Source organism: Eumetopias jubatus, unplaced genomic scaffold, assembly GCF_037043125.1.
Source record: "Eumetopias jubatus isolate StellerSeaLion01/CBP00866 unplaced genomic scaffold, mEumJub1_p1.0 scaffold_3, whole genome shotgun sequence".
In the NCBI taxonomy this organism is placed as follows: Eukaryota; Metazoa; Chordata; class Mammalia; order Carnivora; family Otariidae; genus Eumetopias; species Eumetopias jubatus.
The window spans coordinates 60,526,433-60,540,505 of record NW_028274809.1 but is presented as its reverse complement, the minus strand read 5'-3'; the positions used below and the strand labels follow the sequence as shown (position 1 = coordinate 60,540,505).

Below are 14,073 nucleotides of genomic sequence, written 5' to 3'. Positions count from 1 at the left end.
GGAGTGTGCATACTTGGATTTGATTGTATAATTTTTTTTCACCTAGGAATTTTATTTCCTTTAAATTTATTGTTTGTTGCTTTTGTTACCTCATTTTTCTGTTGTTTCCTTGTACTTTCTCATTCCTATCTCTAACTAACGTGTGTTTTATTTTCCCTAACCTTTCAGTCTCCGTGTACTCTGTTTTAAATTCTCCTAAAAAGCCATATAACCTGTTTTTAAAATAAAGTATATTGTTAGTTCTGCTGAGATAGTCTTTATATTTTAAGTGCATTCACCATTTGCCAAATACTTATTTAGCCATACTCATATGGCAGGCATTTATCTGGGCACTGGAGATAGAGCAGTATACAGATACAAATAGAGCAGTTCTTGTCTTCATGGAGCTTACATTCTGATTATGAGAAACAGACATAAATACATGAAAGATAGTGATTAGTGTTATGGAGAAAATACAGGGTGATTAGGTCCTGCTAAGGTGACATTTGAGTAGATAAAAAAAGAAATGAATCTGTGAGCAGTGTAGATAGCTCAAGGAAGAGTGTTAACACGCAGAAGAATGGCAAGGGCAGAATGTGCTGGCTGTGTTCAAGGAACATTAAGGAAGCCACTGTGACTGAGAAGGATAGCTTGGGAGGATGACGTGTCTGGAAGCCAAATGATGAAAGTGTTTGAAGGAGGAGGAGGTAGTTAACTATGTCAGGTGTTGCTGGTAGTTCGCATAACATAAGGGCTCTTCGGATTTAGTGATTGATTTGGTGTTTTATTTTTTAACGAGAGAAGTGATGGAGTCATAGGATCTACTTTTAAAAAGTAATTTAAGAGAAATTAAGAGGAGAGAAATTAAAAATGGAGTATAGACTGTTTTTGAAGTTTTGCTCAGAAGTGGAGTTGAGAAATGGGCAGCTAGAGGAAGACACAGGATAAAGTTAGATGACTTTATTTTTGCTTTTTAAAAAGGGATGTACAATTTACATACAATGAAATGCACACTAAGTACATGATTCAGTGAGGTTTGAGGTCTCCCCCCTCCACAAATAGCTGCTCTGGGGGGGATTGAATTTAAAACCCAATTTTTGGGAGATTGAGACATGCAACAGATCTGGTGGGCGGCATTCCTCTTTGTTTTGTTTTTGAAACAATTGCACACTTACAGAAAAGTTGGAAATGTAAAAATACAAAGACCTTTTTTCCCTGAACTATTTGGGAATAAATTGCTGACTTGATGAACCATCACCACATACTCTTTAATGTATGTTTACTGTGAACAAGAACATTAGTATACATGGCCAGAATATAATCATCAAAATTAGAAAATTAATATCAATACATTATCACCATTTAATTCTCAGACTCTTTAAATTTTCCCACTTGTCCCCAAAGACCCTTTATAGCAAAGGGATCCAGTTTAATTAGGATCAGGGCTTACATCTGGTTGCCTTGTTTCTTTTGTCCCCTTCAGACTGGAACCTTTTCTCGACTTTCATGACCTTGACACCTTTGAAGATGGCAGACCAGTTATTTTGTAGAATGTCCCTCAGTTTGGGTTTATCTGATGTTTGCTCATGGTTATTTCAGGTTCTGTATCTTTGGTAGGGATATCACAGAAGTGATGTGCAGATCTTACAGCACCTGTCAGTTTTTCATTAAACTTCCAATTCATTTATTTAGTTCCCATTTTATTGAGTGGATTATAATCTGTTCCTATAATTTATTTTGGTCCTTATATTGTCCCTGATTTGGCCGGTGGGAGCCCAGTTCATGCTGGCTTCTGTGTTTTTACATGTCCTCCTCCTTATTTGATTACTTCATTCTTTGATTACTTTCTGGAACAAAATATTCCAGGCTCATCTGTTATCTCTGCCACAGCTCTGGAATCAGCCATTTCTGCAAGGAGCCTTGTTGGTTTGTTTTTGTTTTTGTTTTTGTTTTAAGAGGAAAATATCATTTTGAAGCCAAGATGTGCTGGGTGAGAGCAGGTGAGCTTGTTGCCATTAGTGTTCTAACATTAATGAGAGTGGGCTTTCTCAGTGGACAGAACTTTGTGCCTTCCCTTTTTTCCACCTCTGAAGATTTATTTATTTATTTGAGAGAGAGAGAATGCACACACACGATGGGGGGGCAGAGGAAGAGGAAAAGAGAATCTTAAGCAGACTCTGAGCTGAACTGAGCACAGAGCCTGACACGTGGCTTGATCTCAGGACCCCAAGATCATGATCTGAGCTGAAACCAAGAGTTGGACTCTTAACTGACTGCACCACCCAGGCAACCCTGCTCCTTTCCTTTCATTCCCAGGTCCCTGTAAGGTGTTACTGTTCTGATTTCTTTCACCAAAATTAGTTTCGCCTCTTTTAGAACCTTATTTCAATGTAGTTATGTATGTATACTCTGTGACTGGCCTAGTTCAGTCAGCATGTTTTTGAGGTGCATCCTTTGTTGCCTATATCAGGGGTTCATTCCTATTTATTGCTGAATACTGTTCCATTGTTGGATATATCACTCTTCATCAGTTAATAGACATTTTGGTTTTTCTGATTTTTGGCTGTTATAAATAACTCTGCCAAGAATGTTCCTGTACAAGTCTTTTTGTGGACATATGATTTTTTTTTTTTGGATAAATTCCTAGAAGTGGATTTGCTGTGTCATAGGGTAGTTTTACATTTAGCTTTATGAGATACTTGCCAGACTGATTTCCCAAGTACATTTATATTCATACCAAGAATGTGTTATAATTCTGGTTGCTCCACATCCTCATGAATGTTTGGTGTTGTCAGTTTTAAAAATCATAGATTGAAGGGCTCACTGTTATTAAGACAACAGTTTTGCCCACATTCATTTACAGATTTAATGTAATCTTTTTTTCTATGTCTTAGTTTGATTAGTTGGCCTTATTGGATTTTGCTGGGCTTATTAAATGAGTTGGGAACTGTTCTCTATTTGCTAAAAAGAGTTTCCATAAGATTGATATTATTTCTTTTTTAAATGTTTGTTAAAACCATCTGAGCCATTCAGTTAAGCGTCTGCCTTCGGCTCCGGTCGTGATCCCGGGGTCCTGGGATCAAGTCCGGCATCGGGCTCACTGCTCCTTGGGAGCCTGCTTCTCCCTCTGCCCCTCTCTCTCTCTGTCTCTCATGAATAAATAAATAAAATCTTTAAAATAAATAAATAAATAATAAATAAATAAAAATAAAAAAATAAAATTTACCAGTGAAGCTTTGTGTGCCTTGAGTTTTCTTTGTTAGAAGGTTTTTAACTACAAATCTAATTAATAGATTTAGTACTATTCTGATTTGGTGTTTCTTCTTGTGTCAGTTTTGGTAATTTTTGTCTTTTAAGGAAATTGTCCATTTTATCTAACTTTCTTGTCTGACTGAAGTTCATATTATTCCCTTATTACCCTATCAAGGACTGTAGAATATCCAATCCTTTCTCCGGGATACTGGTAGTATGTATTTTGTCTCTTTTTTCTTGATGAGTCTGTCTATCAGTTTATCGATCTTATTGGTCTTTTCAATAATTGTTTTTTTCTATTGCTTATTGTTTATTTCCTACTCTTAATCTTTATAATTTCCTTTATTATTCTTTATTATTCCTACTTTAACTTGCTCTTAAGAAATTTCCCTTCTTAAGGTAAATGCTTAAATAATTGGTTTTAAACTTTCTTTTTATAATATTAGCATTAAAATTATAAATTTACCTCTGAATACTAATTAATTGCATACCACCAATTCTGTTATGTTGTGTTTTTATTATTGTTCAGTTGAAAGTATTCTTATTCTTTTTCGATCTATGGGCTTATACAGAAAAGTGTTGCTTAATTTCCAAATATTTCGGGCTTTTCTAGCTATCTTAAACTGATTTCTATTTTAATTCTATCAAGGTCAGATTATTTCAGTCTTTTTAAATTTGAGACTTGTTTTATAGGTTAGCACATATCTATTTTGGTGAATGTCCCAGGTATGCTGGAAGATAACTTATATTCTGCAGTTTTATATAGGGTTGTATAAATGTCAGTTGGCTTAATAGTGTTATTCAAGTCTTGTATATTTTTGCTGATTTTTATTGACTTATTCTTTCAGAAGTTGAGAGAGGTCTGTTGAAATCTCCAACAATAATTATGGATTTGTCTGTTTCTTCAGTTGTCAGCTTTTGCTTCGTGTATTTTTTTCTTTTTTTTTAAATTGAGGTATAGTTATGCTTCATATATTTTGAAGGTCTGGTATTAGGTGCATACAGATGTAGACTTGAGTCTTCTTAATGAATTGACCTGTTAAGCATTATAAAATGTTACTTCTTTATCTCTGGTAATAAAAGGATCTCTTTATCTCTGTCCCCACTTTAACTCATCTTTCCTTACATTGAAGACTGCTTTTTCAGATAGGAATATTGCAACAAGAGTTACTTAAGCATGGGAGAAATAACAGCATGTCTATATGCTGATGCCTATGATCTGTCAGAGAAGGAAAAAATGATCCAGAAAAAGAATAGGGAATATTTGTGGAGTGATATCCTTGAAAATATGAGAAAATATTCTTGAGAGTATCAGTGGAGGGATTAGCCTTAGATGGGAGCATGGAGAATTTCTCTGTCAGTTTAATGAAGGGAAGATCTATGGGAGTGAAGCTGTAAAGGTGGCAGTCTGTGCAGGTTCTCTTATGAATGCTTGCTTCCTAAGTGAAACAAGAAGAAAGGTTATCAGGTGAGAATGTGATTCTAGAAGATGTTGGAGGTTTGAGGAAATAGTCATCTTGTCAAGCAGGAGGAGTGAGTAGACTTCAGAACTATGGTATGATTGTCAGATAGCACAAAGGGTCCACTTCAAGTTAGTACTCATGAATGTAAAATCGAGGTCAGCCACATGCAGATGCAAGGATATAGCAAAAAGTGGGCATATAGTCAGATTTAACTAGAATGGTCTTTTAGGCTGGCATGACAAAGATTGGAGCAGAGGAGTTGAGGTTGTTTATGAAGGAGTGATAGTATTGATTGGCCGTGGAACTCTACACTGGAAAGGGAGGGAGGAAAGTAAGGATACGGAGGCGGTGAGGGGCAGCAAAAATTGTGTCCTAATCAATACATTGTAAGTCCTGGTGGGGGTTGAAGAATTGTTAGAATTACGGTATCACAGGAAGTAAGCTAGGAAGAGGTAGTGGTAAGATTGTACAATGTTTGACGTGGAAATTAAAAGGGTATAGTTAGGGCGCCTGGGTGGCTCAGTCATTAAGCGTCTGCCTTTGGCTCAGGTCGTGATCCCAGGGTCCTGGGATCGAGTCCCACATCGGGCTCCCCCCACTCCATGGGAAGCCTGTTCTCCCTCTCCCACTCCCCCTGCTTGTGTTCCCTCTCTCGCTGTGTCTCTCTCTGTCAAATAAATAAAATCTTTAAAAAAAAAGGGGGTATAGTTATTGATAATGATAAGAGCTAGGGTATGTCATGGGAATGTTACAGTAAAAAGATTCTTGGAGAAGGAATCAAGAAACTGAAAGGCTGGGTCAGAGATTAATTTTCATGAGTTTTTAAAGTCACCAAGATTTAAGTCAGTTATAATGTTTGAAAGAGTGACAGTAAGCCAGAAACTAAATTCTTCAAAGAATGAGGGAAAGATTGGGCATTAGCATCAAAGCTGATTGTTCTTAAGGTGTGAGGAGAAGGACATTGGCCTAAAACGAGCAGTGAGGAGTTAGAAGAACAATTCGTCCTAGCGGTATAAGGAGAAAGCAGCCACTGCTTGAGAGGGCTGTAAGAGAAGCAGTGTCTTGAGGGAGTGCCAGGTTTGTCCGTGACTGTCAGGGTGAAAGGTATGGGAGAAGATTCAAGGAAGAGGTTGGGCATATGGAGAATTTTGGTGATAATGGACCTGTGTGTTTCACAGTAGTCACAGGGAGTTGGAGTGGGGTGGGAATTGGCATTAGATTAGTAGTTTTATGCTACTGTATAGGGATGAGAATCCAGGTAAAAAGGGATAACCTAGGAACTTGACTAAAGTTTGCTGGAATAAAGACTATGATGGGATTAATTAGGATGGTTTCTAAGGTATATTGTAACGTTAAGACCTCTAATGTTGCAGGCTGGTGGAGCTGATGGGAATGTTCCCAGGAGCGTTACTGGGCCCTGCCTTCACCCCTGCATTTTAAAATAATGTAACTAAACTTACTTTGCTTCTTATGAATATGTCCTTAAACTTACTTTAACATAGTCAGGAAAGTATGTATTGGCCCAAACACTAAGATTTCAGTTGTTTAAAGGACACAGGAGTAAGGGGTGCCTGGGTGGTGCAGTTGGGTGAGTGTCCGACTCTTGGTTTTGGCTCAGGTCGTGATCTCATGGTTGTGGGATTGAGCCCTGCTCTGTGCTCAGAGCAGAGTCTGCTTGAGCTTCTCTCTCCCTGTCCCTCTGCCCCTCCCACTCATTCTCTCTCTCTCTCTCTCTCTCTCTCTTTCAAATAGATAAATCTTTAAAAGAAAAAAAAAGAACACAGGAGTGTGAATAAACTAAGATATAGTCCCGAGTACATTTAGATATTATGAGGAATATGTAGCAGCATCTCTGAAGCTGCTTGAGAACTGGAACCCATTTATATCTGCATTATGAGCACCTATCAATGGATCGTACATATGTTAAATGCTTAAGCATTATTAAACTTCAAAACTGATTAAATTAACGTGCCTTGGTGATTTCCTAATTATGTTTTGGGCTAATAAGACATGTAGAATGTGGGGCGCCTGGGTGGCTCAGTCGTTAAGCGTCTGCCTTCGGCTCAGGTCATGATCCCAGGGTCCTGGGATCAAACCCCGCATCGGGTTCCCTGCTCCACGGGAAGCCTGCTTCTCCCTCTCCCACTCCCCCCTGCTTGTGTTCCCTCTCTCGCTCTATCTCTGTCAAAAAAAAAAAAAAAAAAAGACACGTAGAATGTATCTTTTTTTTCAAGTCTTTATTTAAATTCCAGTTAGTTAACATACAGTGTAGAATGCATCTTCTTTTACACATTTTGTCCCTCCTGAAATTACCGAAGTGATTCTGAGAACTAGGAAATATAGGAACTATATATAGGAGTGGAAACAATAGGATTTGTATTCAAATAGAAGATTCATTTTAAGTCTTAATGATCTGTGTTGGCGATAAGGTGCCATTTAGTATTCTGGGCCCTGATCTTCCATTTTTCTCCAAAAATGTGAGAGGTTTTCCTGAAAAGAAAAATTTTAGTGCTTATTTTAAATTATTACAGTTTTTTATATTGTATATTCCTCTGTTGGAATAATACATATTTTGCAGAAATTTTGGGAAGTGTATAAGAATATAAGAAATAAAAATTACCCATAATTTTATCACTCAGAATAACTATAGTACTTCTGTATTATAATTTGGGATAATTCCTTCTAGTTTTTTAAATTATATATTCACTTATGTTATTTCTTTTATAAAATTGAGGTTACATTGTCATATTCTGTTCACCTAAATGCATCATAAACATTTTTCTGTCACCAAATATTTCTCAATAGCATTATGTTTAATATTTATATTGAAACTCTTTCATTTATGTAATTTATTTAATCATTTTGGGGTTGTTTGCTTGCTCTCTTGCTTTACTGACATAACTGCATTGTAAAGACTTAAAAATATTTAATGTTTGTGATATCCAGGAGAGTTCACACTTTATACATGTTCTCATCTACATGTATATATGTCTGATTGATTCAGCCTTAAGCCCACTACTTATTTTGTGGCCGTGAGCAAATTAGTCTTTTTTGCATTTTTCATCTAGAAAACGGAGGTAATAATACCTACCTTCTATAGTTCTTGTGGGGTTTAACTACAATGTTTATAAAATCCTTAGCAAATTGCCTCGTACACAGTAAATGTTCAAGTGAAAACTAATGATATGGTTAATAACACTGTGTGTGACTCCTTCTTATGAATATGTCCTGTGTTGGCATACAACACTGTTCACACAAAAACTTGTTCAGGAACATTCATAGCAGCATTATTCATAATAACCCCAAAATGGAAACATCCTAAATGTCCATTAACCGAGGACTGGATAAGCAAATTATGGTATATCCATATAGTAGAATATTATTCAACCACAAAAAGGAATGAACTAATGGTACATGCTATCACATGGATGAACCTATTAAGTGAAAGAAGCCAGACATGGGGTACCTGGGGGACCGGTTAAGTGTCTTGACTCTTGATTTCAGGGTCGTGAGTTCAAGCCCTGTACTGGGCTCCATGCTGGGTGTGGAGCCTACTTTAAAAAAAAAAAAAAAAGAAAAAGAAAAAAGAAGCCAGACACAAAAGGCACATATTGTATGATTCCATTTATGTGAAATGTCCAGAACAGACAAATACAGAGATGTGGTTTCATTTCTTTTATGGTAATTACTACACTTATGTAAATATTGAGGTTTTTTTTGTTTTTGTTTTTTTAAGTAAGCTCTACACCTAATGATGTGGGGCTTGAACTCATGACCCCAAGATTAGAAGTCATATGTTCTCCCCACTGAGCCAGCCAGGCGCCCCCAAGGGTTTTTTGTTTGTTTGTTTTTACTAAGAGTAGAAAATTCATCTTTGTTTCTTATCTGTTAGAAGTACTAACCTCCTAGCACTAATTGTTGGTTCCTTTTGTCTAGGCCTAGGACTTTTTATCTTAAAGACCCTTTTTGAGGAGATAACTTTTAGGCTGATCTCTATAAAGTATAACCCCGGATGTCTTCTCAATGTGTAATCCGAGGAATTTGGGGGCAACTTTTTAGGGATCTGCTCAGTGTGGCTAAACGTAGTACAGCAAACAGTTTTCATGTAATACAATGACTAATATAAAAACTTCATTTATTCGATACTAAATCCTTTGTAAAGTACATAGCGTTGGTTTTTAAGAATTTCTCTTAGATTCTCTCACCCAAATCTAATCAAATCCAAACAATAAATATTTAACTATATATTTGCCTTAAGCTATTTGATTCTTCAACTAAAAGACTCATCACTTTGCTTTCTCTTTCTTTTAGTTACTGTTACCTGTGGACTAAATTTCATGCTGAAATAGTAAAACCTTAATAGTTTAGATGACAGGTATATTGGAAGAAGGCCAATCCAAATTATAGAAATAGTTATCATAACTACATTTTTGACACTTGTTACATTTTTCTCTTGTGTCTCTCATCACTACCAAAGTGCTATATATTATATTAGAAGCAGTAGTTTGAAATTAATTTTTTTAAGATTTTATTTATTTGAGAGAGAGAGAATGAGAGATAGAGAGCATGAGAGGGAAGAGGGTCAGAGGGAGAAGCAGACTCCCTGCTGAGCAGGGAGCCCGATGTGGGACTCGATCCCGGGACTCCAGGATCATGACCTGAGCCGAAGGCAGTCGCTTAACCAACTGAGCCACCCAGGCACCCTGAAATTAATTTTTTTTAAAGATTTTATTTATTTATTTGACAGAGACAGCGAGAGGGAACACAAGCAAGAGGAGTGGGAGAGGGAGAAGCAGGCTTCCCTCCAAGCAGGGAGCCCAGTGTGGGTCTCGATCCCAGGACCCTGGGATCATGACCTGAGCTGAAGGCAGATGCTTAACAACTGAGCCACCCAGGCACCCCTGAAATTTATTTTTAATAATTTCTAGAGACTTCCAAATATTTTTAAATATTAGAGATTCAGTAGTGGGAAATTTTGGAGGTTAATGAGTCTAGACATATTGGATTGTTTTTTTTTTTATTGTGTAGTATTACATACAAAAAACATAGAGCAAGCTAATGAATATCATTATCTCATCACTTAGCTTTTCATGTCTTAACATTTTGCTGTATTTGCCCAGGGCTTTTTTCAATTTCAGTTTTCATTATGAAAATTTGTTAACACAGAAGAGTTGAGAAAATAGAACAATACTTAACCTATATATCCAGTACCTAAATTCAACAATTAATATTTTGTCATATTTGCTTTAATATATACTTTTGCCGAATTATTTGAAAGTAGATTTTTTAAAAAGATTTATTTATTAGAGAGCACGCGTGTGTGCACGCTCAAACGGGGAGGAGGGAGAGGAAGTCCCAAGTAGACTCTGCACCAGACTCGGAGCCCGACTCAGGGCTCAATCTCATGACCCCAAGATCACAACCCAAACTGAAACCAAGAGTTGGATGCTTAATTGATGGCGCCACGCAGGCACCCGAAAAGTAGATTTCTGAACATCATGACAGTCCTAATATGTGAATATTCCTATATAACCATAATTCCATTATCATACCTATGAAAATTAATGGTAATTCTTTAATATCGTATAATTTTCTGGTTTCCCTGGTTGTCCTTGAAAGAATTCGGTAGCTTTTTAATAAAAGTTATTTAACCCAGAATTCAGTCAAGGATCATGCATCATGTTTGGCTGTAATGTTTCTTTAATCTCTTTTAATTCAGAACCAGTCCTTCCATTCTTAATATCAGGAAACAAACTGAGGGTTGCTGGAGTGGTGGGGGGTGGGAGGGATGGGGTGGCTGGATGATGGGCATTGGGGAGGGTATGTGCTATGGTGAGCGCTGTGAATTGTGTAAGACTGATGAATCAGACTTGTACCTCTGAAACAAATAATACATTATGTTAAAAAAAAAAGAAAAGAAAATAGTAGGAAGGGAAAAATAAAGGGGGAGAATTGGAGGGGAAGATGAACCATGAGAGACTATGGACTCCGAGAAACAAACTGAGGGTTCTAGAGGGGAGGGGGTGTGGAGGGATGGGTGAGCCTGGTGATGGGTATTAAAGAGGGCACGTACTGAATGGAGCACTGGGTGTTATACACAAACAATGAATCATGGAACACTACATCAAAAACTAATGATGTAATGTATGGTGACTAACATAACAATAAAATTAAAAAGAAAAAAATAAAAAAAGAATTAAAAAAAAAAAAGAACAGTCCTTCCCCCCAACATGGAATTTTTTCCCCCATACCATTGATTTATTTGGGAGAGTAAAGTTATTGAGTAGAATTAATAAACAAATCTACATTCTGGATTTGTCTGTTTTCTTTTGGTAGTATTTAACTTGTTACCCTGTCCTCTATATTTCTTGTAAATTGGAAGATTTAAAGCTGGATTAGAGCTAGGATAAACATTTTTGTTAAGAAAATGTTTCATAAATGATGGCTGTATATGTTAAATTGCATTGAATCAGGAGACATACAATGTTGGTCTATCCTGTAATGAGTGATTTTAAGTTAGATTACTTGGACAAGTGGTAACTGCCAGATCTCTACAGTGAAAAGATACCTTTTCTTCTGTAAATCATTAATCTGCTGGATGATACTTTGGCACCCTGTGAATAACCTGTTCTAGGAGGACAGTGTTGGAAATTTTTCATCTACAACTTTTCATTCTTCAGTTTAAAGAATTTGGTGGGGGAGGGTAAGGTTTTTTTCTGCATAAGATAAATTATATTGGGGAAATGTCCAATAGTATCAGAACTCAATAAATGCAAATAAAATAACAGGGTACCCATTTCCATCTTTAATTCGTAGAAATTAAAGTTGAGGGTACAGAATATTCTCAAGAATATGGGAAGCAAAGGAGTTTAAGTAGCTGCTAGTGGGTATATAAACTGTTAAAATATTTTTTTAAAGATATTTTTTATCTGTTTATTTGACAGAGAGCACAGGTAGGCAGAGGGGGCAGGCAGAGGGAAAGGGAGAAGCAGGCTCTCTGCTGAGCAGAGACCCCGATGCGGGGCTCGATCCCAAGACCCTGGGACCATGACCTGAGCGAAGGCAGACGCTCAACCGACTGAGCCACCCAGCCGCCCCTGTTAAAATTTTTAGAGGGCACTTAAGCAGTATTTATAAAAATAATTCAGTACTTTTACTCAACATTTGTACTGCCAGGAATTTATCCTTTATGTACTGTATGTAAGAGTACAGTAAAGCGTGTATAAGGATGCCATTGCAGTGTTATTTTTAATAGCAAAACAAAAACCCAAACCTAGGAATAACATGAATATCATCTTGCATTGATAGAGAATGATGTAATGATAAAGGCCTCCTCAAAACTCACATTACTGTTATTCTCAGAATGTTTCCTGTAACATTCTTTTTTAGTTTTTTTGATGCTGTAGCTTTTCTTATCTCAGAGTGTCTTTTTTGGTTTTGTTTTCTTTTACTCTTTGCATTGTATATAAACATAAAGAAAAATAAAAACTAAATCAGATGCCTTTGTCATACCTAGTTTTCTAATTCTTAGAATCAGTAAGGTTTTGACACTGAAGCACTCAAAGTGATATTCTAATTTTCATTGTTCACTTGTCTCATGAGAATCCAGTGTAAATCATATAATGGAAAAGTGACATTTTAAGTAAGAAAGATGTTGGCTGTATCCTAGTTATAGTGAAATTCTTGAAATGGAAATACCTGTCACCTTTAATATCTTTAATTTAGTGTCTTTAATATCTCTATATTTTTTATTCTTTTAAACAGTTCGTTTTCCTGAAGATCTTGAGAATGACATTAGAACTTTCTTTCCTGAATATACCCATCAACTCTTTGGGGATGAGTAAGTAACTTTGCCAAATTAGTGTGGCCAAAAAAAAAAAAAAAAAATTTTTTTTTAAGATCTAGAAAGCAGACTTTACTTTCTTTGCTGTTGTTTATGTAATTTATTTTAAAATATACATTAGAATGCATTTTTGACATTGAAACACCAGTTTACTGTATCATACCTATCATGTAGTGCTGTGGATACATTACCTCATTTAATTCTCACAACCATCTTAGCGATGGTATTATCATCCATTACATTGTACATTGGTGGAATTGAATAGCTGCTTAAGGACATGTGAATGACCAGAGTTCAGATTCAGGCAATCTGTCTATGAAGCTCATCTTCATAATTACTACTTTTTCTTCCTGCTCCTTTGCTATACTGCTCTTAGTACAGAATAGACTCTCCTGAAGCTAGAAAGCTTAAGTTGTTCTTCTATGACAACTAATAGGCCGTTAAAAAACATTTATTTTTATTTTTTATTTTTAAAAACTTTATTTATTTGACAGAGAGAACACAAGCAGGGGGGCTGCAGGCAGAGGCAGAGAGAGAAGCAGGCCCCCTGCGGAGCAGGGAGCCAGATGCAGGGCTTGATCCCAGAACCCTGGAATCATGACCTGAGCCTAAGGCAGGCGCTGAACCGACTGAGCCGCCCAGGCACCCCGAGAAATTCATTTTTAAAAGCAACATTATAGATATGTCCTGGGATATTCAGCACAATCCCTTAATTTCCTGTAGCTTCATTACATTATTAGAATAGTCATTTACCATTTTTTTAAACTTTTGATTGTGAAACTTATTTGCAGAAAGTTATAAGAATAGTATGGGCACTTGATGTAAGCACTGGGTGTATATGCAGCTGATGAATCATTAAAACTCTACCTCTGAAACTAATAGTACACTGTATGTTAATTGATTCAAAGGAGAAAAAGAATAGTACTCTGTATATCCTTTATTTAGATTCACCACTTGTTAGCATTTAGTTCTATTTACCTTAATCATTCTCTCCTATATAGATAGATATATTGGTATGTTGTTGAACCATTTGAGAGTTGTTTGCAGATATATCTTGATCCCTTACTCCTAAATTCTTTAGTATGTATGTCCTAAAAACAAGGACAGTAACCCTATAATTATCAAAATTGAGGAAATTTAACACTGCTGTAGTACTATTTTCTAAGATACAGTCCACATTTCAAATTTTGCCACTTGGTTTCCAGTAATTCTTTCATAACAATTTTCCTTATTCTGAATCCAATCTAGAGTCATATATTGCATTTATTTAATTTTTATTTTTTTTTAAGATTTTATTTATTTATTTGACACAGAGAGAGAGTATAAGCAGGGGGAGCAGCAGGGAGAGGGAGAAGCAGTCTCCCTGCTGAGCAGAGAGCCCGATATGGGGCTCCATCCCAGGACCCTGGGATCATGACCTCAGTCCAAGGCAGACTCTTAACTGACTGAGCCACCTAGGCACCCCACATATTGCATTTAGTTGTCATATCTCTTTGGTCTCCTTTAATCTGAAACAGTTCCTCAGCCTTTCTTTGT

General features: G+C 36.5%; 1 protein-coding gene across 3 annotated transcripts in view; it reads left to right on the top strand.

Annotated features, from left to right (window-relative positions):
* Nucleotides 1-14,073, top strand: part of HAT1 (histone acetyltransferase 1) — a 62,382-nt gene that overhangs the window by 8,073 nt on the left and 40,236 nt on the right. For all 3 annotated transcript variants that reach the window (XM_028121123.2, XM_088021637.1, XM_028121130.2), the window contains exon 3: nt 12,459-12,534. In XM_028121123.2, coding sequence (XP_027976924.1) covers nt 12,459-12,534 — 76 coding nt within the window. The remainder of the gene's footprint in view (nt 1-12,458; nt 12,535-14,073) is intronic.